The sequence below is a fragment of the Anarrhichthys ocellatus genome, unplaced genomic scaffold (assembly GCF_004355925.1).
Source record: "Anarrhichthys ocellatus isolate YVR2014 unplaced genomic scaffold, GSC_Weel_1.0 scaffold140, whole genome shotgun sequence".
NCBI classification, from domain to species: domain Eukaryota; kingdom Metazoa; phylum Chordata; class Actinopteri; order Perciformes; family Anarhichadidae; genus Anarrhichthys; species Anarrhichthys ocellatus.
In genome coordinates, this window is record NW_022280170.1 from 64373 (window position 1) to 92044 (window position 27672).

General features: G+C 46.8%; 2 protein-coding genes across 3 annotated transcripts; one reads left to right on the top strand and one right to left on the bottom strand.

Moving 5' to 3' along the window:
* Positions 1 to 9: 9 nt before the first annotated feature.
* LOC116399982 (NF-kappa-B essential modulator-like) lies at positions 10 to 5563 on the bottom strand. 2 transcript variants are annotated; one of them, XM_031877560.1, is made up of 6 exons: positions 4594 to 5532; positions 3685 to 3825; positions 1964 to 2235; positions 1477 to 1551; positions 1283 to 1384; positions 10 to 775 (listed from the first exon to the last, which is right to left on the bottom strand). In XM_031877560.1, exons 2-6 carry the CDS (start codon positions 3821 to 3823, stop codon positions 584 to 586), a joined length of 780 nt encoding a protein of 259 aa, XP_031733420.1. In that variant the 5' UTR covers positions 3824 to 3825; positions 4594 to 5532; the 3' UTR covers positions 10 to 583. The 2 variants fall into 2 exon arrangements, with proteins under 2 accessions (XP_031733420.1, XP_031733419.1); XM_031877559.1 differs by having other exon boundaries at positions 692 to 1384; positions 4594 to 5563.
* tmed4 (transmembrane p24 trafficking protein 4) lies at positions 5333 to 27377 on the top strand. Its single transcript, XM_031877561.1, has 5 exons — positions 5333 to 5537; positions 6005 to 6105; positions 6195 to 6320; positions 7441 to 7587; positions 24814 to 27377. Exons 1-5 carry the CDS (start codon positions 5405 to 5407, stop codon positions 24961 to 24963), a joined length of 657 nt encoding a protein of 218 aa, XP_031733421.1. The 5' UTR covers positions 5333 to 5404; the 3' UTR covers positions 24964 to 27377.
* Positions 27378 to 27672: the final 295 nt, after the last annotated feature.

The window sequence follows — 27672 nt, forward strand, 5'->3', positions numbered from 1 at the left end:
AAAAACATTTGACCTGGCAGGACACAGGAGCTGCTGACTACGCTGCCTTGATCGGTGAGTTTGATTGTGTTATTGTCTGACTTTGGTGTTTTAAAGGGTTAGATCAGATTCAAAGTCACACAATTACGCAAACTAACCGATTGATGCAGCGGGAGATCAGCAACTATTGTGTCCTGAAAGTTTTTGTCACGAGACTCTGGTGGCTCTGAAGAGATCAAAAATAGATATCATGACTTAGGCTCCTGTTGGAAAGGGCTGTCTGACAGCAAGGTACAGCAATGGAAATATTCTTGATTCATTCTTTCTCGGTCAGCCTTTGTTTTTAGTTTAGGTGTCTAAAATACATCACAGCAGTACATTGGTTTGCTCCCGTGCTGGTTCTCCTGTCTGTTTTCTATAAACTCCACCACTATGACTATGGAGAAGCACCTCATACAACCACACTGAACAATCATTTGAATGCCTCATTGGCCTTTTCTTGACCCAACAGTTAAACATAGACTTTCATCTCATTATGTCTGTCCTGCTCATCTGTAGAACTAGATCCCTGCACTGGTTCTTGAGGTAGAACTACGTGCTTGCATCACGGTGTTACCTGTGCCAGTTTGGCCCGTAGCTGGTCAATGCAGCGCCGCAGTCGCTCCTTCTCTTTCTCTCCCTCGTCCCTCTCCCTCTCCAGCTCTTCATTCTTCCTCCTCAGCTCCCTCATCCCTTCCTCCAGTTTTTCTTTGTGGCTTTTCAGCAGCTGGAGGAACTCGTTTGCGCCTTCCACAGGCTGCCGAGAGAAATAAAAGTGAAAGAACCGTGGATTAGTGGATGCAGGGAGAAAGTGATGACAGCACGGACTTGGACAGAGACAGACCACGTTCACCCGGGGCCGGAGGACTGACACCAAACAAAAAGTAGAACTACACCAAGATGTGAGAGAACACCAACGGAGCTAACAAAAGGAGACAGAGATGGATTTTAAATAGGGATACATTGGTGCGTTGGAGCTGTGTGTTACTGCTGTGCTCTATACAAAGTGAGACGCAGAGGAATTTCTGGTTACCAACTACCATTCAATCCAGTGCTCCTGCTCAAAAATACAGGGAAAGAACATGGATGGGAATCGAGATGTTGAAATATATGTAAAACACAGTTCCAATACAGGCCATCCCATGTTAGTTTTCATGCAATGAAAGATACGGTGGGGTGAAGCATTTAACCAGGGGTGGGACAGCACAGAGTAAGTGTCAGGGATCTGATTGGGGGAAAGTTGGGATGCAGTGAGCAGGCTCACCTGCCCATTTTCCCTGCCCACGATCTCCCCCCATACCTCTGAGAGTGAGGTAGAGGGAGAGGGGACGGCGCTACTCAAGGAGTTACGCACACTCGCGTCGCCCTAGACACACGGACAAACCAGTTAGATGAAAAACAAACATATACGTCAAAAGTGCAATCACAGCACGCCGCCAACAGCGTCACACGTCTTACCAGACTGCGAGGCGGTGTGGTCTGTGTGTGTCGATCCGTGTCTTCAACTCTTTTCTTCTCCCGCTGATCTAGTGTCTGAACCAAGGGTTTCCAATATCCACAGGAAATGTTTAAGAGAAAGAAGAAATACATAGTTACCATTTCTGTCTCCCTTGCTTTCCCCGTCCTCTTTCATTCTCTCTCTCATTGCAGCAATATAAATCTCATAAATCCCAAACAACAAAAACACTTTTGCGGCGTATGTGTGAAGACATAAGACATGAAACACAACACATGAAATGTAGCATTAAATATCAGTTAATTCCTTTATAGAATATGAGCACACAGCTAATGTAAATACATACAGAAATAAAACTTAGTGGTGAATTAATCTCCGCATACACATACATATTCCAACATGTTATTGTGGAACTAATTTGTTAAATGTAGAATCACCTTACAATGTGTGAACATGACGAAGCAGATGTGTGAATGTTGGCGAGCTCACCTGTGGTCCGTCCAGTGGTCTGCTCCTCGCTGGGCGCCCCTGCAGGTCTTCAGTCTGACTGGAGCTGCAGCAGTGGTTAGAGGCGAGGTTAGAGGCTGGTCCGTTCACCAAGCTCTGTAAGGAGTGGTTCTCCTGGGCCAGCCTCTCCACCAGGGCCCTGGCCTCCTGGAAACGACAGCTGAGAAATCCTCGTTCTTCTCTTGTCCTCTGCTGCCATCCCTCCATCTCCTCACAGCGCTGACGTAAGGCTATGTTGCTCCGCCGCAAGGCCTCTGGAGGACAGAAGGATGAAGGCAAAGGGAGAGGTAGGAGATTGATACGTCACACAGAGTGACACAGAGGAGCCATGTCAGTTAAATGCGTAATAATAAACTTTATATATACAGGACTTTTCAAAAAAAGTTGCAACGTGCTTTAAATGGTTGAACCAGGATTAAAACATGTCAAGACTGCAATGAGGCAACTAAAATACAAAAATAAAATGTAATAATAAAACAATATCATCAGAAAAAATAATAAAAAATAAATAAAAAGATAAGAAATGTTGGAAAAGATGTGCTTTGAGAAGTAATTAAAAAGGAAGATGACTGATTCTGCAAGTCTCATAGGTAATTCTTACGGGTAATGATTCCAAAACTTAATACGTGTGGTGGGCAAAACGATTTAACAGTACCGAGTGACTTATGACACTGAAATTAAGAAAAGATGTCTTTTAAGTATTTATTCTCTTGGTGCAGAGAAGGTTCATACAGAATGCAATGCGGTCTGAAGGAGGAAGGAACCCAGAGTGTTGGTTGTGTACGACAGTGACCATTCATTGTTCACATAATCATTTATTTTATACAATTCAGATTCTATCACATTCATATTGCTACAGGAGAAATTTTTGGGGTTCATGTGTTCAAGGACACATCGACATGCGACTAGCGGAGCCGGGAATTGAACCGCAGACCCTCTGATTGAAGGACGGCCCTGCTCTCCACTTAGCCACAGCCGCCCCGGTGGTGGGGTAGGAGGAGTTCATCACAAGGACATCTGGACAACAGTGACCATTCATTGGTCAACCATTGATATTAACCTTACTCCAACAAAAAGGGCCAAAACACTGAGTGGTCAGACAATAAAACAGATATTGTTTTAATTATAAACAATATCACAGATATCACAAATAAAAAAGTCACAGTGGAAATTTGCCATTACACCTGTGAAGAGAGATACAACAGGTTGGATATGATCTTGACTATTAGTGCTTGTTAATAGCTGTGTTTTGGGGTACACCACAGGTCAGAGGGGCCACATCACAGACTACTACTGAACAACTTTTGTTTGATAAATAAATAAGATTTGAACCAGTCTAGAGCTGCCCTGATGCCAACCCACCTTTCAAATACATGGGGCCATAGATTGAACAAATAGTGATGAGAAACTAGGTGTGGCTATTTGATCTGATTTTGTTTTTCATGATTTCCAGGGCTTAAAGAGAGTATGAAGTATGACGAGTATAATGCCTCAAATTTGTTTTACTAAAAAATGATTTCTTATAATTTCCTTTGAAATCACCAATTGAAATCACCAATACCATGTTCCAACATGTCTGCCATGTATGTTCTGTACCAGCCCTCTGGTAAGATCGTGTGCCATACTTGGAGAGGAGCAAATATATTGCTTTATTTCTTTTAATGATCATTCAATTATTATTTAATTATGGGAATGCATCCTACCTCTAAGCTGCTGGTTGTCACCCAGCAACCTGGTCACCACTTCATTGGATGCCAGCTCTGGTGGGACCCTGAGGGTCCCGCCACTCTCTTCTCCTGACATCTCCCACTGCATTGGGCCATCAGGTTGGGGCTGCACCATCCCTACAGACAAACATGCAGATTATCATCGACACACACACACACACACACACATCTCTCATTAAACCGTTATTTGCGGAGGATCACTGCATAAATAACAACGCCGGTGTTGTTTCACCGTCGATACGCATTTCCCTTTCCCTTGACCTGAACCCAACCTCATCCCTATCTCCATACCAGTCGTTTTCTGAGATGTTTAACCTGGCCCAAACTAACCCTAATCCGTTATCTCTGCTAAACCGAACCAGAACCTAACCCACCATTTTAAAAACAGAGTTCGACTCTAACCCCGCATTCCTCATCACATGCTGACACATGGCATACCACGCCTCATCCCCGTTAGCTTTCTCTTTAACCTCGCGTCATAATCCTGGTACATTTTACGTGTGAGGAGGCCATGGCCTGCTGATAGGGTTTGTCTAGAGACTCACTCATGGAGTGCCAATGCTCTTCTATGTGCAGTATAAACTACATGCTGGTATCAGTCTACAGGACGAAAACATTACGTCATTCCCAATATCATGAGGCAAAGAGCTCGCTCGGAATAGGCTACCGTTAATGTATTTCTTTAGCTACCATGCGAACAGAAACAGTAACCCAGTCGTTATAATCAGCTGATGTTATTACCACAGGCATATAATTTACTCTGGATATTATCTCACATTATTTTTACAGATAAGCTTTTCATCCCCGCACCAACACTGGGTCTTAACGTTGCGCTGCTAACGTACGTGACAGTTACATACATTACAGGTGGAAAATTCCTCTTACCCTCTCTTCTTTTTCAGTTCTGTCGTCCGACAAGCGGTCCTGCAACTACAACTTGTTAGTACGCGTATCTATTTAGCCACTGCTAGATGGCTGGCCGATGCTAGATCGATAGCTAGCGATGTAGCTTATGAGCTAGCTAGGATAATTTAGCAACCAGTGGCTGGGTTATCCGACTGACACAAACAACGACCTACATCAACGAACTCTGTGTCTTCCGAAAGTCATTTTGCCCAGTTTTGTAACGTTATCGTGATACAATGTGCGTGTTAAGGTGGTTTGAGGTTATCTGTCAAAGCCGAGGCGACTGTTGTTAGCGCAGGAAATCAGTTGATTGTTTCACCCCGAGTTTGGCTTCTCAGGCAACACTTCCGTTCAAGCTTCGGTTTAATCCATACAGTCTATGGTTAATCAATGTTGTGGCATTTGACTCTAAACCTTCATGAGACTAAACATGCAAAAACAACAGTGCAATTGACAAATTACTCTTATGTTGAGTTTTATTTTCTCTTTATCTCTTACATTTTCCAGCAGTAGCCTACAATTGTGACCTTATCTTAAAACTGAATGCTCCCATGCACTGTCCCTAGCTCATTTATTCAAATGATCTGTGCAAGAATACACTTGCTTGTCTCTTTGGGTGATGTGGAGGGTATACAGTTAAGAAGTGAGTGCTGCCTGAGAGGCGTAACTCAGGGCGAAAAATTCCCAAGTCACAGGAAATCCCCTTCCTTCTTCCGCAGTGGTTGATGACGTCAGCTGGCTGCAGCGTCACAGCTTCTTTTGCTGATGTGCGCAAAGTGAGAGAAGCTACATGATGCTCCCTGCTGCTGGAGTTGTTTTTGCATTAGCTTGGATTTATCCAAGTCACGCGCTCTATTTCCATATAGGAGAGACGGAGAAGAAATGTTTCATTGAAGAGATTCCGGACGAGACTATGGTTATCGGTAAGCTGCTGTGGGGTCGTTAGCATGACGGAGCTAACTAGCAAAAGCGAACAGCTGGTTCCAGCAAAGACGCTGCATTGAATAAGTCAGTAGTAAAGACAAAAAGACCTGACAGTTTGAAGAAACGTGTAGTGTGTAGTATGTTGGCGCAAACACTGACGTTCATGTGTAAGCTTTTTGTGGCTGCTGGTTAACTGTTAGCCTCTTTACATTTCAAATAGAGATTCTCTCAGCGAGCCATAGAATTGTGTTACACCAGAGTGGATGTTTTACATTAACAATTACATCTGTTTTGTAGTGTTTACCTAAAGGCACTATTTTATGTAGTTGATCTCTATTAACATTTCTTCTACTTTCATTATATTGCCATGTTACTGGTGCATCAGTCTTGCAGAGTTACTCTCGTTTGAATGATTTCTGGAAGACCTGACGGCATGCGTCTGTATGTTGCTTCACCTGTCTGACAGGAAAGTACAGGACTCAGCTGTGGGACAAGGAGACTAATTCCTTCCTCCCAGCCACGCCTGGCCTTGGTATGCATGTGGAGATCAAGGATCCAGAGACAAAGGTAAGGACAGAGGAGCTGGTATTATAAAACATACCCACATACTTCAATAGAATATAAAAAAAAAAAAAAATCTTTTACAACCCTCCCAGATTATCCTCTCTCGTCAATATGGGTCGGACGGACGGTTCACCTTCACCTCCCACACTCCTGGAGAGCATCAGATTTGTTTGCACTCCAACTCCACCAAGATGGCTCTGTTTGCAGGAGGAAAACTGGTATGAACATAGTCACTGCTTTGATGTAGTAGTAAGATAGTCAGTAGCATTGTTCTTTATGATCCTGCACCCCACACAGGTATTTCCAGTTATTTTGGCTGATTAGATCTGCTGAGGCTGAAAGTAGGCAGAGCTATGCTATGAGGTCATTGGACTTAATGCACCAATAAGAGTGATCAAGGTGTATGTTGTTCCTCCCTACCAGCTGCAACACAGCTAACGAGATAGTGAGGAAAATGTCAATCAAGCACAGGTTGTGCACGCCCGAGCAGGCTTGAAAAGAGGGCCGATTCCAATCTGGCTGCAGAGAACTTTGTTTATATTCACACTCACAGCTGACTGTAGCCGCCTTCTTTAAGGTGTACTGTATAAATACAGTGACAAGCTTCAGGACCAACGTTCCTCTCTCCGTTGAGGAGACTATTAAATTGGGTTTTCTTGCAGTTGCTCCTATTCTAAAATAGAAATGTAAATAACAAAGTAATTATAAATAAGATATACGGATGTAAAAACATGCATTATATTACAGTATAGCCTACTCAAGATGGCGCCGCGGACGTCTGCCTCGGTGTGTTGGTGCTCATTGTTCTGTGTTGTTTTTTTGTTGTAAATACTGCTGTGATACCCGGAGCTCTTTCACCAGAGATGAGCTCATAAACATCAGGGAACAACTCCAGCGGACTTACTTCCAACTTTTCTGTTAACTTCTGTGGAATTACTGGACATTCTAGTCAAAAGGCTGTCGGAGAGGGAAACGTTACGGAGTGCTTGTGCGTCTTCGCACACCGCTGCCGGCATATTTCTCTCCAACGTCCGCTCACTGTGCAACAAACTGGACGAACTTCAGCGACTGGTGGGGAAAGACAGAGACTTTTCTTCATCCTCTGTTTTGTGCTTCACTGAGACCTGACCTGGTTCCAGATAATTGGTATTGACGTTAAACATCCCACTATCTCTGAAGAAGGCTGAATATTTGGCACAATACCAAAAATTGTGTTCATGGAACACCAGTGCAGAGCCGAACTGTTTTTATGAACCACCCTGAACACTTACTGATCATTTCTGTTAATGCCCGTAGAATACAAGCATGTTGATTTCCATGTGTTTCTCCATGTTGCAGAGAGTGCATCTGGATATTCAGGTGGGAGAACACACCAACAACTACCCTGAAATTGCCGCCAAGGACAAACTCACGGAGCTGCAGCTGCGAGTCCGACAGCTGCTGGACCAAGTGGAGCAGATCCAGAAGGAGCAGAACTACCAGAGGGTCAGTAAAAAAATACAAGTACACCAAGGCTGGGTTGTACCAAGGAGGGTTCATTTAATCTAGGATTACTGTACTGCTCTCCTTGTGTGTGCGTGTGTAACTTGGTACACAATTCAGCAGTAAGCCAAACTCCATCCAAATGAATACGGGAGTCAGGATGTAGCTTCCAAGCTCCAGATGCTTTATTGTGCATCATCGACGTACACGAATTAAATAAGAGTAAAATTAAAACAAACAGAAGGACACAATGACCAATATGCATAAGAATTACACACTACAAATTTAACTTTATGCATCTCCTACGCTTCTGTAGCAGTCAAACGCATAGTGTAACAACAACTGGCTACAGATACAAAATTAACCTTTACAAATATACTTAAGAAGAAAGTATTACTAAAATACTATTCTGTGGTCTGTGCTAAGCAAATACTTACAGACTATGCTTTCGAAGGCGTAAACACATGATGGATGGCAGCGGATGATTTTCTGAGACCATCTACTTAAAACTACCGCATGTGGCGAACTTCCTGTTCCATGTCAGAGTGCATGTCAAAATAAATGCAAATTAACAACACAACCTAAAGGGCCCAGGAGGGGGCGCCAATTCCCCAGTCCTGAGGGCAGAACACTCCCCGCTTGGTATCTGTAAAGATGCCATATATAAGTACTAAACAGGATAACAATAGAAAAGTCTCAGTCCTACTTCTTCTTCAGAAGAATAATCTCAGACACAGGTCTGAGGAATGTCTTGCTTGATCCCTGCTTGGTCACTTTGAGTTCTACCTTGCAGACTCTTCCTTCATCACTGGGAAATGTGCTCGTAACAAGTGCCATAGGCCAGTCATTACGGGGTGCCTTGCTGTCCTTCAGTAGAACAATGTCACCCTTTTCGATGTTTGGGCATGACTCTAGCCATTTGCGACGAACATGCAATGTCTGCAGATATTCTTGCTTCCAGTGAGTCCAAAACTGGTTGACTAAGCTTTGGACTTGACGCCACTGTTGTTTGTAGACATCCTTCTCTGTGAACTTTCCAGGTGAAGGTGGTACACTCTGCTTCTGAGTCAGGAGCATTGATGGAGTAAGTATGAGAGGTGAGTCTGGATCTGCAGAGACCGGTACTAGAGGCCTTGAGTTGATAATCCCCGTCACTTCCGCCATAAGAGTGCACAGAACCTCATGAGACAGGTTGAAGGAGTCTGTACGCATAAGCATAGAATCCAAGATTCTGCGTGCCACTCCAATCAGGCGCTCCCATGCGCCACCCATATGTGAAGAGTGCGGAGGGTTAAAGTCCCATGTGCATCCTTGACTGTTGATGTACATCTGCACCTTTGACTCGCCCATTACTTTTTGGAATCCAAGTTCATTGCAGGCACCAACAAAATTTGTTCCGCAGTCGGAATGCATCTGTTTGGAGGGGCCGCGAATAGCAAAGAACCTTCTGAGAGCATTAATACAGGATGAAGCATCCATAGACTCAATCACTTCTATGTGGACAGCACGAGTACTCAAGCAAGTGAAGAGCACTGCCCAACGCTTATTGAGGATTATTCCTCCTCTAGTGCGCCTTGCAGTGACAGTCCAAAACATCCAGGCCTGTGTAGGTAAAAGGTGCTGAAGTGCTTAGCCGTTCTTCTGGCAGGTCTGCCATCTTCTGCCTCTCCATTTTACCTCGAAGCTTCCGGCAAATTACACATCCATGGAGAATGCTGCTTATGCATCTTTTGCCACCTATCAGCCATATGCCGGCAGCTCGAATGGCTCCCTCTGTGAAAGTACGCCCTTGGTGCTCAACTTGCTCGTGATGATGTCGTATGATCAATGTGGAAACATGATGCTTACCAAGCAAAATTATTGGGTTTTTCTCTCGGTTGCTCAGGTCTGCCAGCTTCAGTCTGCCACCAACTCTGAGCAGGCCGTCCTCATCTATGAGTGGATTTAGCTTTGCCAGTGGGCTATTCTTGTTGACGTTACCTCCCTTTGAAAGTGTGGTGAATTCTTCTGCACTGAGAGGATTATTGTGTTCATTGCTGTGGACAGCTCACCGACAGTGTAAGGTTTTGAACATTGATGCCATCGACTGCATTCTGCAGGGACTTGGGTCGCACGATGGAAAGAGTGAGCTATGTGGATGAGCATTGCAATTGTTCTTTTCAAAGAGTTCCAGCATGAGAATGTCTCAAATCTTTCAGGGGTGAGTGGCTTGTCTTTAGTGTTAGTGGCACAGCTCGACACTGATGGTCAGATCTCTCTATCCAAGTTGAGGTCAATGAGCTCAAAGGCGGCTTGCTGTTCACTGTGGGTTTTGTGTGGTTCATACAAGAATGCCGGTCCTGTGAACCAGTTGGTGTTGACAAGCTGAGAGGCTGCAACAGACCTTGAAGCATGACCAGCAGGATTATGCTCTGTAGGTAAGTACTTCCACTGCTCTGGCTGTGTAGATCGTCGGATTCTCTGAACTCGGTTGTGGACATACACATAGAACCGTTTTGCTTCATTATGTATGTATCCAAGTACCACCTTACTGTCACAATAGAAGGTGACTGCATCAAGATGCAAGTCGATTTCCTGAACAATAAGTTCCGCCATTTCCGCAGCTAGTACTGCCGCACAAAGCTCTAATCTAGGTATGGTGGGCTCACTTGGTGGTGCCAGTCTTGCCTTTCCTAGAATGAAACGAATGTTAATCTGACCATCTTCAGCCATCGTTTTGAGGTATGCTACCGCACCTATAGCTTTGGTCGAGGCGTCTGAGAAGATGCAGATTTCTTTTTGTTTGGCTTTTGAGGGGGAGTGGATTGTGTAAGCTCGAGGGATATGAAGCTGATGAAGTTCTTGCAGTGAATCCCTCCATGCCTCCCACACACTGCATTTCTCTTGTGGGAGTGGAGCATCCCAGTCACTTACTTCCATTGACGGATCTCTGAGTAGGAACTTTCCTTGAATGGTGACAGGAGCGACAAATCCAAGAGGATCGAAGAGGCTATTTATTACAGACAGAACTCCACGCCGTGTAAATGGTTTGTTGCTGAGAGATGTCTGGAAAGTGATTGTGTCAGTAGCAACTTCCCAGCTTAAACCAAGGCTGCGCTGTGTGGGAATGGTTTCTCCTCCCAAGTCGAGGTCTTTGATGTCCACTGCATGATCTTCTGCTGGAAACACTGTCAGGACATCCATGCTGTTGGATGTAATCTTATGCAACCTCAAGTTTGACTCGGGGAGCGAGGCTTGTGTCCTCTTCAGCAGGCTAATTGCTTCCTTTTCTGTTGGCAAAGAAATTAGTCCGTCATCTACATAGAACTCGCGTTCTACGTAGCGTCTGGTGTCTGGACCATGTTGCTCTTCTCCCTTCACAGCAGCTCTTCTGAGGCCGTAAGTGGCTACAGCTGGTGGGGGGCTGTTGCCGAATACATGGACCATCATACGGTACTCTACCACATCCTTGCTTGGGTCATTGTCACGATACCAGAGAAATCGCAGGTAGTCCCGATGATCCTCTCTCACAACGAAACAATGGAACATCTGTTGAATGTCTGCAGTCACTGCCACGCGTTCCTTCCTGAAGCGAATCAGGACCCCCAAGAGACTGTTATTCAGGTCTGGTCCAGTGAGCAGGACGTTGTTCAGAGAGATGCCATTGTATTGTGCACTGGAGTCAAAAACAACTTTGATCTGGTCAGGCTTTCTGGGGTGATGGACTCCAAAGGTAGGTAAATACCAGCACTCTTTTCCCTTGTACAGTGGAGGTGCCGGCTCTGCATGGTTGTTGTTGAATACCCTCTGCATGAAGGTAAAATACTGGTCTTTCATTTTCAGTTTTCGGTCTAGGGTGCGCCGTGGAGAACGGAGGCGGCTGACGGCTTGCCCCCGATTGCCTGGCAGAGGTGGCCTTGGAGACTTGAAGGGGAGAGGTGCGACCCAGCTGTTTGAGTCATCCTGAAAAACCTCTCTGTCCATTGCCTTTAAGAAGTATTCATCCTCAAAGGAATGTGCATGTTTGTCATCGTCCATAGTTCTCCCGAAGACAGTGTGGCCAAGGGAGTCTTCCTCTGTTCTATTATTCCAGAGACCTTGAGAGAGACCATGTGGTGAGCTGGAACTGAACTTATCTTTGAAATGGATGTGACTTGTACATGGCTTAAACAGTGAAGGTCTTCCATTTTCTAAGATATTTGTCTTAAAGCTGTGAACAGTGGGCTTATGAACATTTCCTAAGCACACATCACCAACTAAGACCCACCCTAGGTCCAGCTTCTGAGCAAAGGGTGTATTGCCAGGGCCGTTGATCTGCTGTCTCACTTTATGGGCTCTAAGAACATCTCTGCCCAGCAAAAGGAGGATGTGGGCTTTATGATCTAGAGCTGGGATCACGGCAGCAAGACTCTTGAGGTGCAGGTGATGTAGAGCAGCCTCAGGTGTTGGGATCTCTTCTCGATTGTCTGGGATGTCATTGCATTCGATCAGTGTCGGCAGTGTAAGGCTGATTCCACCGTTCAGTGCTTCAATCTGATAGCCGGTTGGTTTTCTACCTGAACTCTCTTTCGCACCAGCACATGTCTTCAAAGTGTAGGGTAGTGCATCCCCTTGGATATCAAACAGATCAAAAAACTCCGATCTGGCTAAGGACCTGTTGCTCTGATCATCGAGCATAGCATACATTTTGAAAGCATTCTCAGGGCGTCCGTCGGGATACACTTTGACGAGGCATATCTTAGAACAGGACTTTGCCGTAAAGTTGTTGCAACAAACCTCAGTACATAGAGTTCACAGCAGGTGTTGATGAAGTACGCTCTTCTTCCTCCTCTCTGCCGTGTTCTGTTTCGCTCTCCCCGCCATCTTCTGATGGGGAGCGTAAGGTCCTGGTAGCCCACGGAGGTGGTCCAGGATGTAGAGCTGTATGATGACGTTCACTGTTGCACTCGTCACACTTTAATGTGGTTTTGCAGTTTCGAGCGAGATGCGAAGATGAGCAGCACTTGAAGCAGATCCCCTGCTCCTTCAGGTAGGCTTTCCGTTCTTTGATGATTCGATGGGAAGTGTTTAGCTACATCTTCTTTAAATACTGTCTCGTTCTGAGCTGCAACAGGGGAGACATTAGTCTTATGCACTGACACTGGAGTTTTAAAGTTAATGTGCTTTAAGAATGTTTTCTCTCTTTGAGGGGAGCTGTTGCTAGGGAGTGCAAAGCTGGGGTCATTTCTGATTTTGGCTTCACGACAGATGAAATGGGTGAAGAAAGAAAAAGGGGGATAAGAGACATGATGCTCCTCCTTAAACTTTGATCCTTGCGAAATCCATTTCTCCTGTAACCCGTATGGCAGCTTTTCCACAATGGGTCCGACGCCACGGGTGGTGTCCAGGTATGTCAAGCCTGGTAGATAACCATCTTCCTTTGCTGCAAGTAGCTCCATTAAAAGATCCCCTAATTCTCTTAATTTGTAGTATTCTTTACTTGATATCTTAGGAAAGCTGTCAAGCTTCTTAAAAAGGGCACTTTCTATGACCTCTGGGGAGCTGTAACATTCTTCGAGCCTGTCCCAGGCCTTTTTGAGAGCTTCTTCTGGTTTGCTTATATGAACTGCCCTCAAACGCCGGACATGTTCGGAGGACTCCTTGCCAAGCCATTTCAACAGCAAATCCAACTCTTCACTAGCGGTAAGATCCAAGTGTCTTATTGTGTTGAGGAAAGATGACCTCCATGCTCTATAAGTTTCTGGGCGGTCATCAAAGTGTGACAGACTGGTGCTCACAAGCTCTTTGCGTGCCAGATACTTTGCCATGTCCATCGTAACAGAGGACTCTGGGTGGTGTACAGGTGAACCACCTGCAGACTGAGGTGCATTATAATTTGGCTGTTGATGCAAAACATCACTGACTGGTCTTTGCAGTAATTGCTCTTTTGTAGATTGACCAGGATTTCTATTGTGTTGCTGGAACAATGAGTGGGGCTTCTGTGAGATCTGGCGTTGGGCACGTGGGGAGGTACAGGCATCAAAGACAACATACAGGTTGTCCTCTTCCTTGAAAGCATTCTTAGACTGTTCAGAAGGAAGCCAAGTGGGATTATTTGGTTGTTGTTCATGTGGCAAGTTTAAGAATGACTCAGACTGATGGCTAAAATGACTGGCTTGGTCCCTGATGTAATCACTCACACGTTGATGTGTGCCTTTTACTATTGCTGTGTGGCTTTTTCTGCTACGAAGCTCATCACCCTCAAACTCTGCAGCTGACTCCAATACCTCTGCCTGGGCAATAGCAGCTGCAGCCTCCTTTTCAAGATGCAGGGCTTCCAGATTAGCCTCTAGTCTAGCTTTGTCAACTTTCATGGCGATTTCCCTCTCTGCAAATGTAGCCCATGCTCGCGCAGCCTCTGCTCTCGCTCTTGCTTGTGCTGCTGCAGCACCAACAGATGATCTAGAAGATCTTGATGAACCAGAATGTTTGGAATTGCGGACAGATCCTCCATCTTGCAAGCTCTGCGTTTCCTCTTGTGTAGCAGCTTTCAGATGCTTTTCATCCATAATGATTGTTACTCACTGCGTTCCGTTGTTGTAGAGTTGTTTAGCCAGCTGCGTATCAGTCTTTTTACTGTACTGCTCTGTGTGCGTGTGTAACTTGGTACACAATTCAGCAGTAAGCCAAACTCCATCCATATGAATACGGGAGTCAGGATGTAGCTTCCAAGCTCCAGATGCTTTATTGTGCAGCATCGACGTTGTTAGATCCGGGGGGTTCTCTGGCCCGATACGGGGCTACCTACTGACTCGGCTCTCTATTAAAAGATTGTCGAGCTGGTGTTCTGTCGAGGAAACTCGCCTGGCTTCTGCTTACTACCGTTACTCCTGACGTCTACCCTGCTTCCACTGGTAACGTGCACTCGACCGAGGGGCCACCCTGGCCGGGCGCTTCTACCTAGTCTACAGCTCTTCATAATAATATACGATACTTAATTCAATCAGGTTACAATTTCTTTTCAGGTTATACTCATTAATTGTCGATGCCGAGGCGGCTCGGTGGAGCTGGATTCACGATGTGATAAAAAAGTCCTTTGTGGGGTTTTCAGGAGCTGAAGGTCTGGCCTCCTGCGAGGCCAACGAAGTCCGTTCAGCGCTCTCTCAGACTCGGTACAAAGTCTTTTAGGGCGTCGGCGTCCATCTGTTGTCCAGTTGTTAAAGTCAAACAGGGGGGGAGAGGAAAATCTCCGTCTTTCAATCTTTGTCCTGGAATCGGCTGTCTTCTTCCCGTGAACAGAGACGAAGTCCTCCGGTGCGGTTTGTTGAGCGAGGTCCAGTGTCTTCTCCGTGGAGCACTTGGGTGGCTCCCGCGTTGAATCCCGTCTTGCTATCTGCAAGTCTTCCTTTTTATTACTTGGAGCTCTCTCCCCTCCCTCCTCCCCAACACTCCCTCCCTCGGCATGTGATTTACATGACATCATTGATTAAATGTGTGTGTGCTGTGAACAACGCCCTAACTTTCTGGTGTGGACACTCTCACTTCCTTCTTTTGCGGGGCATGTTCGGACATCACCCCACCATCTGTTATGATCTCATCCGTTAAGGTCCCCTAAGGTCCCCATCCTGCTTACATCAGCTCTTTCCACACACATACACAGACTTTACTTCTTCCTCAGTTATACATTTGTTAAATCACTTCATTATCATTATGTTATACATACTTGCTTTAAAATGATTACTTATTATATGCTTTGTGTCCCTTTATACTACTTTCACATCGAACTGTATTCCTTCATTTAAGGCAGCTTTCCTGGGATCTCAATCCTCTTTTTTGACACCCCCTTCTTGAGGTCGCAGGCTGCCGTGCCGTGTTAGTCGTCCCCCTGCAGGGAGTCGTCGTCGCCTGGAGCGGTGATGATAAGCACGTCGTCTTCTAGTGAGGATGAGTTTGATCCTCGCTCCCAGCTGTCGACCACCACCAGCCCGTCCAACCCCGGCGGCTGCAATCCCAGGAGTTCGTCCTCCTCATCTGCCTCTTTCAGCTGCGCGTCCATTTCCCGCGTCAGAGCCAACACGTTCTGGTCCAGGATGGTGGTTGGAGAGAGGGAACCCAGGGTAGGGGCAGGGCTGCAAAACGTGTCGTCTCCATTATCCCGATAGCCCGCTAGCCCTTCAGGGATGACTTCTACCAGTTCCCCCCATTCCTCATCGAATCCCCACATTCCCATCAGGTTTGGTACTATTCCTGCGGTCTCCGTCTGTATACCCACGTCGCGGTGCTCCACCTCTGGCGCGCTTGCAGCGTTGTTGATGTCCTCGGGAGGAGGGGATGGTGATCGATAGAGCACCGGAGGTAAGCGTGGGCCAATGACGACGAACCGACCATCGACAAGATGGGTGGTAGATACCCGAGTACCATCAGGCAATTCCCATAATTTGGTATATACTGGACAGTACATACCATTGGTATAGAATTGGATCTGAGGATCAGCGCCTGCTGCAGAATTCCATATTACTTTCGCCTGTGTTTCTATTTCCATACAGTCGACTACATTCATTGCCGGCATAAAAGGGGTACTTCCTTTGCAGAAGATGCCGCTGGCTGCTCCTATTGAGAAATGCCCCAGGTAGCACTGGGTGCACCATAACGCAGGGGTTATCACCCATAGATGCATTGCCTGCTCCGTGAGGATTCCACAGCAGATGCAGCCGGCACCCTCCTGCAATGAATCGAACACAAAGACTTCATTAATAGTGCTAAATTTAAGCGGTTTAGGCAAAGCGAGCTTAGCAGGGGGTGATCTTATATTTTTCTTTAAGATCCCCTATTAGCATCGGACTGTGCCAAGGAGCGCCTCAAAGCCAGGCGACTCAGCCATGGTGATCTCAACGCCATCGGAGGTGTTAAGCCTGGGCTCTCGGTTCTGTTCTTCCGGGGAAAAAGTGCCTCGTACATCATGAGCCAGGCTGCTATGGCGATCGAGGATTCGGAGCCCGCCCAGTAGATGGCGACATTCACTCCCCAACCCAGGCCCCAAAAAGTAATGGTGAGGATCTTGTGGAGCCAACGCCCTCTTCCTCTTTGTTGCAAAGCCATGGTCATGACCATGAGGTAGGCCAGTGCAGCAACTGCTATTACGGCTTCGATGAGTGTTGACACCAGTTTCAATGGTTTGTAGAAAATGGCAGCTACATCGAATCCCAACCAGAGGACCACCATTCCTCCCTTCGCCAGACCGAAGCGTGTGGTGTCAATGTTGACTCTCCCCAAGAGGTATGTCGCAAACCAGGAAAGGGTGATCCGCATCGACCCGCGATAGATGTTCTCGATCGCCGTCTTCAGACATCCTGCAACTAGGGTCAGCATTCTTAGTGGCTGGGATACGGACCAGTCACCCATACAGCAGTAGAAGAACCATATGATCTCAAGGACCCAAAAGTCCAGCTCGGTTAATCTAATCACTGATACTGGGTCTGCGGCTGAGGAGTTTTGGAATGCTTCAGTTGCAACCTCTCTGATAGTGGTCAGGCCTGGGGCCGCGGTGGTGGAGATTGTACTCACTCCGAAAGTGGTCAGGCTGGTGCTCATGGTTGAGGTGGCGTCAGATGTCATGTTGGCTGTTGTGTAGATTTCTTTTTGGTCGAGGCTGTTGGTTGAAGATCCGGGTCTGCAATGGCTGTGGCACTCCTGTAGTCTACCCTTTATAGACGGGTATGGCCCTCCCTTCCTCTTAGGAGGGGCCTGTCTTTCACTTACCTTTTCTTCCTCGACTTCCTCGTGAAGGCGTGACCCTCAGCCAGAAAAACTGTAGGGTCTGTTACTGGCGGAATGATCTGTCCGTTCACATTCTTTCTGTTTTTCATACGATGGCCCAGGATTAAGTTGGTACAGCTGCTTGTTAGTGGACCTGATCTGCGCCATTTCTTGTCTTGTCCTTTCACCCAGGTTACTTCTTGCACATGGGTGTCATACTCATCACCATAGTATCTTTGACAATGGTCTTTCCACCCTGGCACGGCTTCACAATGTCTTCCGGCCAGGCTGATGTTGCAAGTAGTATTGCCTCGGTCACACTCCATCTTCCAGGGTCGTGGACCCACATAGGGTTCTGGTTTGCTCCATAGGCCGGGCCAGATGTCCTTGTCCTTTGAGTACACTGTGGCAATATACTGATACTTCACCCAGTAATTTGTCGTCTCAGCTAGGCATGGCACCACCCACGCCATTATTTCATCCTTCTGCAGGCCCCACCAGGTTGAACTACCGTCTCTGGTATGGCCCTCTTTCCAAGCTTGTAGGGTCCCCTTGATGGTTTGATTTTCCTTCAGGCCCGTACAGTCATATAGCCATGTCCCCCAAACCCGGTGCCACTCTTGCCAGAGTGTGCATCGCGGTGAGGCTCCCTCGGCTAGATACTCTGTACCATTCAGAGCCTCAAACATTTTGTTGGTCACACACGTGTCAATTTTCTGGAAATCTCCGAGTGGGACTGTCATCAAATCCTCTGGTTTAGGCAGTTTTTGTACATGCATGTCTGTCCTTCTAGGTCCTACGAGGCCGTGGCTGGCCCTGGAGTATCCCTGGCGGAAGGATCCCCTGAAATGCTCCAGCGATGTTACCCATATCCAGGGCAATGTCTTGTTGAGCCATTCCTCATACTGGGCATTAGGTTGGGGTAGATAGAGGTACTTATGAGCCTGATACTGTGGTTTTGTTGCCGCGGTTATTACGAAGTAATTCTGGGTAGTACAGTAGAAGAATACGTTCCAGAAACACCTATCAAGTTTGGGGAGCTTGGTTAGTATACATTCCCTTGCCCACCTCCTGCTCATATTTTTACGATGACTGGATTCTCGTGGCTTGAATCTCGGTGGCGGCTGCCATTCCGTGGGCTCTGGAGTCGTAGGACTCACCTCTTCCTCTTCTGCTTGCTGCGTTGTATTGTCAGCGTGGCCTATGGTGTTGTTCACCCAACTGGTCGTGCAGTTACCCAGTGGCCTCACTCTAGGCCGCCTGGGCTTACGTCGTGGTGGTGTAGCCTCGCAGGTGAGATTGTAGTGTCCCCAGAAATCCCCTTCTCCTGGCAAAATAGTTAAGCACGTATCATTGCGGTGGCTCGCTGCGTATATTACCTCGGGTTTCCAGTATCCCTCGGTCCCTCGCTCTGCCCATAGGACACATGCCCATGAACAGTACCAGCCTGGGACCCCGTACTCGGGGTAAATCCAATTACACTGTGCCCTTTTCTCTGCTCTTTCTTTCTGGATCAAGATTGTTATCTTTATTTCTTCTTCTTCCGTAGATATTTCATCCACTTTCCATGTTGAATTCTCTGTCAGTCGCTGGATTTCTTTAGTCCAATCTGTTTCTATGTCTGTGTCGTTGATTCCACCCGTTTGCCTCCAGGTAGCGATCCACGCGACGATAGTAGCAGTCAGATTCGGGGCTGTCTCTCCCCCTTCTTGCAATCCCTTTAGACCTTCCAGGTCCAACCGGGTGATGTTGCTCCCCAATCCAGCGTATTTGGAGAGAACAATTGTTGCAGGTTCCACCGTCCAGCATGTCTGGTCGAACCTCTTTGTGGTAGCGTAGGACACCCTTACATGAGTTAGGTCCCATGGTTCACTACCATAGTGGTACAGTATAGCCAGGACAACTGCTAGTCCCGCCAATACTGCTACCATTTTAGCCATTACGCAAAAACATATCCTTTTTCCGTTCCGTGGTCGTTTACTTGATTGTTGTAGTCGCTTGCCTCTGCTTACTGATTTGTTGGGTTTTAATCTTGCGGGTCGCCTAGTTCCTTGAACTCCCCCAAGCAGACTTGGGAGATCCATGGAGTAGGTGCCGCCTGGGTGGAGGTCTGCGGTTGCAGGTCCGTTGTTGGTTCGTGATGGCTGGAGCTGAAGTACGGAGGCGAGTCCGGGTCAGTCTGAACAACCCTTCCCCACAGGAGTCGATGATATAGCACTGAGGGGTGGTGTCCTATTCTTTCATCCAGCCCTCTCCACACCCATCGATAGTAGGTGACGACCAGCGACTGTGGCTGTGGGAGTGGCCCGATGCAGTCTCCATCGTCATCCGCACGCCAGGTCAGCCGTCTGTACCCCTCCTTGTGTTCCGGTGAAATATAGTTTCTGACTTGGGCGAGTGCTGCGAATAGGGGCTCTCCTTCTTCCGTCTGGAGCTCCGTTACTTTTGCCCATAGGTCGGAGTGATTTTGCTGGAGATGCATCCAATTCCTGACCTTGGTGTATGGCATATTCATCATCCGTAGGTCTGGATTCGGATTTAGCGGGCCTGGACTAGGCAGGCAGTAATGGACAGTGTGTAACCTCATGTCGTGATTCTCAATGACACAACGTTTTTTGTTTTTAACGTGCAGAGCCGTTCGGCGCCGCATAATTGGGCTGTTCGTCCAAATCACCTCCTCACCCAGCCAAATCTCGACATATTCATCTTGCAAATGGTCAGCGTAGTTAGGTCCCCACCTTAATTTCAGATGTTTCCCTTTCACCGTTAGGCGAGTGGTGTTCAAGATCCAGGGAGACGAGGCAGGACAACAGGGAACCGGCTGCATCAACCATGGGCAAGTCAGCATGACTAAAACTCTATCGTACTGGAGCTCCCAGCCGTTCCGTAAGGTCCTTCGTAAGTCTCCTTTCCCTGGTATCCGTAGGTCTGGGGATCTTTGGTACTCGCCATTGCTGCAAAAATATGCTCCGGATCCACAGAATCCTTTTCTGTATAAAAAATCTCTTTGGTTTGTCGAGGTAGACTCTTTCATTAGGTAATTTAATATATGGTCTTACTGGTGTGTTGGGATCAGAGGAAATCTTTTTCCTTTTCCGTCCTTGTTTGCCTTTTTGGTTTGGGTGCGACATTGCAACAATCAACTTCCTTTTTCTTCAATTATGCTTCTACTCGCTCTTGCTTCTATCTCTTCTTCCGCCAGAGCTTGACTTGTGAAACGCCTTCCGGGCCCAGGCTTTAAACCCTCTAGATCTTGCGCGTTGTTCCGGTGGAGGCCACGCCTCGTCCGCTCTGGTCAAAACAACCCCAAGGGAGAATACGCCGACGAATGGGACCATCACGGTCCTCACCGTCACCATCACGCGCATTGTCCGCTCAGGCCATGTGGGCGTAGCCGCTCTAGCCGCCCATGAACCGGGTATTTGTATGACTCCTTCTCTTTGCCACCCCTCCGGGGTGATCGTAAAGATCTTACTTTTTTCTTTTGCCCTGGCCCCTGAGTGGCCAAAAGCATCCAGGTTGGTGACTCGATAATGGAGATTCGTGCCCCGGGCTCCGTCTTCTCTTGGCACCCCGGCTAGTTCCTGTACCTGGGCATTTTGGTCACAGAAAACTTCCTCTATTAACCGGTTCCAGGAAGTGAGCTCCCAGGGCCCCATCCAGCCGTGGGTTATCGCCATGTCTCGTCTGCAATCTGGCAACTCAGCTGCCAGCGAGCTATACCCTGGTCCATCAGGGTCGCGATAAACTCTGAAGGCAGCAGGAACCTGCACTGCAGCCAGCGGTGGGTAGACGATCTCTGCCTGGGCTGGGCTGTATGGCCAATTCCTCCACACTGACTCTCTCCAAGTTCCCCTTGGTCCAGCGCTCCGGCCCTCACCATCGTCCAGTGGTTCTTCATCCAATTGGTCCAGAGATGGTGCAGAGGGTACCCCGGACTCTTCACAAACTGGTTCAAGAAAAGTCTCAGGAGCCCGAGAGTCCCATGAGGCTGGTGCCAGGGTCTGTAGGGGCTCAATGAACTTTCTCACCTGCCATCCTTCTGCCATACCAGCCTGCACCATTTTCCCGTTTCTTTGGAGAAGGGCACATGATCCACAGAGGTGCAGCCGCTCCCCGTCCCACTGGCAGAAGCAGTCCCTAAAGCTTGGCTTCTCCCCTCGTAGGTCCCACTGGGTGATGATGGTTAACCTGGGCAACATCTCCACTCGGCACATGCCGCAAACGTAGGCATCCATAACCTTCACCGGCTTATGGTGCATACTGTTGAACTCTCTTCTTCTCCCGGTAACCCGAACCGGTTTCTGGTTCCCGGGTCCCTCCCATTGAACAATCAGGGTGGTCGGCATCATGCAGACCACGCAGTCGTTTTTTAATTCTCTCCATTGTATTATCTCTTTTTCTCCGGAGAGAAATCCGCTCTTCGCATACTCCAACTCCTCTCAGGGATGGCTGTAGCGGTGGTACGGTGTCCAGATCGGCCGAAAAGGCCGAAAACCAAGAAAGAAGTGGGAGAATGGCTGGCCTGGTGGCTATTGGTGCTTCAAACCCTCACGGGTAGAATCGTCACCATGATAAGCCCCTCACCAGATTTTGATGCCATTGTAAAAATGCTGGCAGCAGAAATAGGAGCGGGTGAAGTCATTATAAAACCATCGGTAAAGGCTACACCCCGCTACAAAGAACCAAAAAGAGCGAGACGACATAGCTCGCTATGTACAAAGCATGGACGGTTATGCCGAACCAGAAGACGAAACCTTCAGCCACGTGGGGGGACTGAAACCCCAGCGGAGGCCTCGTCCGAAAGTGAGTCTGACGATTCAAAAGAAGGAAAAGCGGATGAGGAGGAAGACTCGCTGTTGAGCAGAAGCGGAAAACAACTCGCACACTCATCGGCCTTTACTCTAGGGATCCCCACTCTAGTGCGAAAGACACTAGAGGGCGTGGACAACCAAGAGCCGGAGCAGCACAAGAAAGAGACGGGGAAAAAGAAGCACCCTAATGTTCCGCGACAAGACGATCTCCTCCCGCCGCTAAAGAAAATGCCCGATGGCACCAAGAAGTATGCCAACCAGACCGGGATAACAGCCTACAATCATTTCGGGGAACCCTGGGACCTGGAGGGCCATGGATTGGTAGTCTTGACCAACTCCAATCTGAAACCTCATCTCAGCCGGTTCAGAAAAGCGCTGATGCGCCAAGGAGGAGCACTGTACAAAAAAGAGGTTGAAGAAAGGCTCAACAGCTATCGGAAAAAGAAAACATCAGTAGTTGTTACAAGTGGGGGAGAATCAACCTACTTTGCCATACTGCATGTACCAATTGAAGGGTACCAGGGGGGAAACAACCTGGACGCCTACCGGGATGACCTAGAGGAAGCACTGGCAGAAGGAGTAGACCGAGCCAGTGAGTTGACATACAAAAGGGTTGTCATTTGCATCGACGGTACCAGGTCCGGCGGCCTACCATGGTAAGTGGCCGAAGAAGCGGCCATGAGAGTTATGAACCAACTGATGAAAGTCGGACACAGCTGGAGTCATATCCAAGAGTTGGTCATCGTCACCTCGGTAGCGCAATACCAGGAGAGGAAGGAGAGGGTACTGAGACCCCTCCTGATGACTGAAGGACCCAACAACTGGAGGGCAGGAAAGCCCGAAGACGAAGAAGCGCCGATTGCAAGGGCAGTGCGACCCCGGCTCCCCTCAAAACCAGACCCACGAAAGGAAGAGGATGAAGGGGGGAGTTACCTAGAGTTGACACCTGGACCATCGAGCCGAGAGATGAGATCACCACGCACCAGCACGAGCCAGGAGAAACCCTCGAGGAAGAAAGAAACAACAACCGCCAACTCAAGAGGGGTAGCAGTGCAAACCGAGGTAGAGACTCCTGTGACAAGACGATCAGAAAACGCGGGGACAAGCCCAGCAGAATCCTTAGGTCTGCAGAGAATGAAATACAAAAGTACCGGAGAAGGGTCCATAAGGTTCATGAGTCGGGGCCAAAGTGGGGCAAGTCTCAGAACACCGGTGAGGACACCCGAAGCGACCCATCCAGCGCCCCTCACACCACCACCAGAGGAAGAGAGCGAGTCAGACTCCGCAGCCAACGACTCAGACGAGTCAGATGAAGAAGAGACGGTGCCAAGCCTGACCTCAATCGAATGGCCCAAAGAACCCACTGCCCCTTCTGTCGGTGTACTCGGCTTCACGGGGCCTGGCCAGAGATGACCGATATGGGCCCATGACGACCAAGGACGGGAGACAAGCCTATGCTCCAGAAGTTGGTCAAACAGGCTACGATGTTCCGGAGATGTGGACACACGACCTCGAGGGAATGAAGGGGGTAATGGTATACGCCACAAAAGGAGAATGGGCGAATTTTCTGATGACCCCAACCTACGGCTCCCTCGCAGCCTGCACAAAGCTGACAAGTAATTTCCGCACGGGCTTTCTGGCAGTAGTGTATGATGTTATGCTACGACGGTTGAAGAAAGCAGCCTTCAAGTTGGCCCAGGAAGAAGAAAAGGCGCGGCAACAAGACATCTCGGACAGCGAAGAAGAGCAGCCGGCAGCGGGGCCGGGCTCAAAACGAAGCAACAACCTTGCCACAACTGAAGGAAACGTCGGGTTAACAGAGATGCAAGCCTCCACCCAGAGCTTTAACGAGTTCAAAAAGATCAAGGCTATGGTGGCGAAGAAAGACCCGAAGGAGTCGGTACAAGAATACTTGACGCAGAAGTGGCTCATGGTGAAGTCCAGCTCCACAAATGATGAAGCGAAGAGACTGTGGTTGGCCCATGTGACGGACCAACCCATGGGACCCGAAGAAACTGCGGAACAGTATTACCGAAGATGTCTTTTTTGACAACGTACACGAATTAAATAAGAGTAAAATTAAAACAAACAGAAGGACACAATGAGCAATATGCATATGAATTACACACTACAAATTTAACTTTATGCATCTCCTACGCTTCTGTAGCAGTCAAACGTATAGTGTAACAACAACTGGCTACGGATACAAAATTAACCTTTACAAATATACTTAAGAAGAAAGTATTACTAAAATACTATTCTGTGGTCTGTGCTAAACAAATACTTACAGACTGTGCTTTCGAAGGCGTAAACACATGATGGATGGCAGCGGATGATTTTCTGAGACCATCTACCTAAAACTACCGCATGTGGCGAACTTCCTGTTCCATGTCAGAGTGCATGTCAAAATAAATGCAAATTAACAACACAACCTAAAGGGCCCAGGAGGGGGCGCTAATTCCCCAGTCCTGAGGGCAGAACAATTACTGAAAATTGACTTTAAAGGGAATATTTCCTCATTTTAAGAAAGTTTAGTGCAACATGATTTAAAGTGAAACCATCATTTAATCAGGTTTGAGAATGAATCGGTGTTGGTGCAACCAGCCTAAGTAATGTGTGAGGTGACAGGTTCACTCCATGGCTGATTGGGTACAGTTGCTGTTAATGACCTCTCTTGTGACTTCATTGGTGTCTTCTGCAGTATCGCGAGGAGCGGTTTCGCATGACGAGCGAGAGCACCAACCAGCGTGTGCTCTGGTGGTCCATCGCTCAGACACTCATCCTCCTCGTCATCGGCATTTGGCAGATGAAGCACCTCAAAAGCTTCTTTGAGGCCAAGAAACTGGTGTAACGTCGGCAGCGTTGGGGATCAACATAAACACAAGTAGACGGACTTGACGGACCGGAATGGAGAGACGCCCCACCCTACAGTGCAGATACACCCAGGAGGAGACGCTCCTGATATCAGCCACTAAATGGTACGAGCAAATCCACAGAGGCACATATCAACCTTAAATAATGAGCTTTTCCTCACAAATGTTTTAGGCTATTGTTGTTATTATACAACACAGTAGCACAACATTCCAATTGCCTTTTTTTCATTGTGTTTGTTGTGTTCTCCTGATAACACTGGACATGTCATGTGTTCTGTCCTCTGGTCAAGAAGAAGCAGAGACATTAGTAATCTGGGATTGTTTTTATGGTCAAACAGGAGTGACTGCTCCAATAGATATGTAGGAATGAGAATGTTAAAGCTGTTACAAGTAGTGACCCAGTGCTTTATTGATACATGCTTTTATGTGGCCACATTTTGTCATTGATATTGTTGCACATAGTTTTATTACCAGGCCTTTTAGGAGATATATAAAATAAATCTATGTGGGGGGGCTATACACCATCAGATATAATTGCCATCATGGCCTTTTATTCCAAGCAGACTTTGATCAGACTCAAAGAGCCCCAATGTGGCTACCTGGGCGGAGCCAGATGATATAAGCAGCCCAAACCGAGGGGGTCTGGGGGCTTCCGCCCACGGGGAGATTTTTTTTCCCATTCACGGCAGCTATATGCACTAAGCATTTTCAGATAAAAGAATGCCTAAAAATCTCTACATCATTTGGGTAAAACATCATCCTGTAGAGCCCATTTTTTTTATAGAATTGCTCAACTGTCTTCGTCATCCTGAAACCGTAAAACATCAAATGACGAGCATGACTCATCTTCACTCCTGCCACCTAAGAAGAGGCAAAATGGTCTGATGTTTCATAACATACAGCATATAGGTAAGGCAGGAAATCTAGAGTTCACCAAATGAATGTTCAGCTGACCATTCAGAGAGAATGAGGGGAAATTACTCAGTTTAAGGTATTTTTTTAAACCAAAAAAAACTCTGGGGACCCCCCCCCCCCCCCGTCCAGATCTTAAAGAAGCGATGCTGCTCGCTCTATAGATTCCAAATAATCTCTAATCCAGCTGTCTATACTTGGTTTCCTCACCTTTTAATGAATACATATGGTCCCTTTTAATGAATACATATGGTCCGTTTCACTGAGAGAGGCTGATCTGATCTATTTGTAGGTTTTCTAACTCGGAGGCTCTCAGCAGTGTTGATCAAGTGGTCACACATGTGCAAATATTATACTGGCCTTGATTCCTCACATGTCAATTTGACAACACTTTAAAGCTTGTAATTAGCATGCATAATATAAACCCTTAATAAATGGTTTATTACACACAGTAATACAGTCATGCGCAGCGTTGACATTTTTAAGTGTCAATGCATTTGTGAACAATTCTAACCTCCCATAATACATTTGTAGCTGATGAATTACATATTAATAACACAATATAACAAAGCTGTAGGGTAACACTCAAGAATCCTCAGTGTGTTATGAAACATCTATTAACTGTTTATACACAAGAAGAAATGTTTATAGATGTGTTCTAATCTCATGAAGACCTGTTGAGATTCTTCACTTCAGAACTTAAGGTCCACTTACTAGTCCTTCCAGAGCTTTCAGCCTCAGCAGCTAACGGAAGAGACTCAGTTGTGTCGGAGGCTGAAGATTTAAGTAAATACAACACAATACATAGTTAATACAATCATTCTAATAATAAATACCTCATGTTTCATACACATTCATTGTTTATACATCAGTCACAAATGCTCAAAGAAGTTATAATTGTTGACATTAATAAACATTGTCCTTATATCTCCTTACACCAGAATGAAGTGTTTATATAATGCTTGTAAATGTGTAATGGAGGTTCTAAATGAAGTGTTTCCATCCTTCTGACTGTATATAGTTTCTAGCTAGAGTTCTGTCTGCTGTACATTTGACCAGAGCTAGGTCTGTAGACCGTGTTTGATATGCCTCTTAATAACAGGATTCTACTGTATGTTGTAAATAACGGTGTATTGACTGTTTTCTAATGCCTTTTACACAGATTGAATGTCTTTTACGTTTTTCCAATTGTGTCACCAGGTTTCTTTGTTTCGTCAGAGCGTATTTATTGAGCTTAAACGAGTTTACCGTCATTATCGTGAGCTATTTTGGGTTTAATTTATCAATGCCGGACAGCATTTTGATACCTTTTGGAAACACTGCTGATTCAGATTCCTAGTGAGACATTGGAAGGGAATATATTGAGTCAGTGGGTTCCAGGTGTTCATTTTTTCATGCATTAAATTGTCATCGCTAAGACTTGTTTTCATTGTGGTTCAGATGTCAGCTCCATGTGCTTAATAAAGAAATTTTAGCCAAACTACCGTGTCATTTGTGCCACTTCCCCCATTACAAGAAATACGCAGCCAATGGCAGAAACATTCAACAAAACCATTTGCTTGGCTTTCCCTCGGGAGCCAGAATCCAAAACAAATGATGCTGAAGCGCCTCAGTAAGCACACTGCTAACCACACCTCAATCTTTGTTTTTTTTAAAATCACGGACATTAAAAGCACTTATGAAGACAGAACACACCAAACCCGTGACATCTTTGAAGAGATCACTGCCACGCTAGCTGCTGCGCAAAAACTAAATGGCCACTTTGCATAGATTCA

Coding starts and splice junctions, on each gene's coding strand:
- tmed4 (XM_031877561.1), top strand. CDS start 5,405: ATGATGCTCCCTGCTGCTGGAGTTGTTTTTGCATTAGCTTGGATTTAT. Junction 6,321..7,440: donor TGTTTGCAGGAGGAAAACTG/GTATGAACATAG, acceptor TCCATGTTGCAG/AGAGTGCATCTGGATATTCA. Junction 7,588..24,813: donor AGGAGCAGAACTACCAGAGG/GTCAGTAAAAAA, acceptor TGTCTTCTGCAG/TATCGCGAGGAGCGGTTTCG.
- LOC116399982 (XM_031877559.1), bottom strand. CDS start 3,823: ATGGTGCAGCCCCAACCTGATGGCCCAATGCAGTGGGAGATGTCAGGA. Junction 2,236..3,684: donor TGACAACCAGCAGCTTAGAG/GTAGGATGCATT, acceptor TCTGTCCTCCAG/AGGCCTTGCGGCGGAGCAAC. Junction 1,552..1,963: donor GACCACTGGACGGACCACAG/GTGAGCTCGCCA, acceptor CCCTTGGTTCAG/ACACTAGATCAGCGGGAGAA.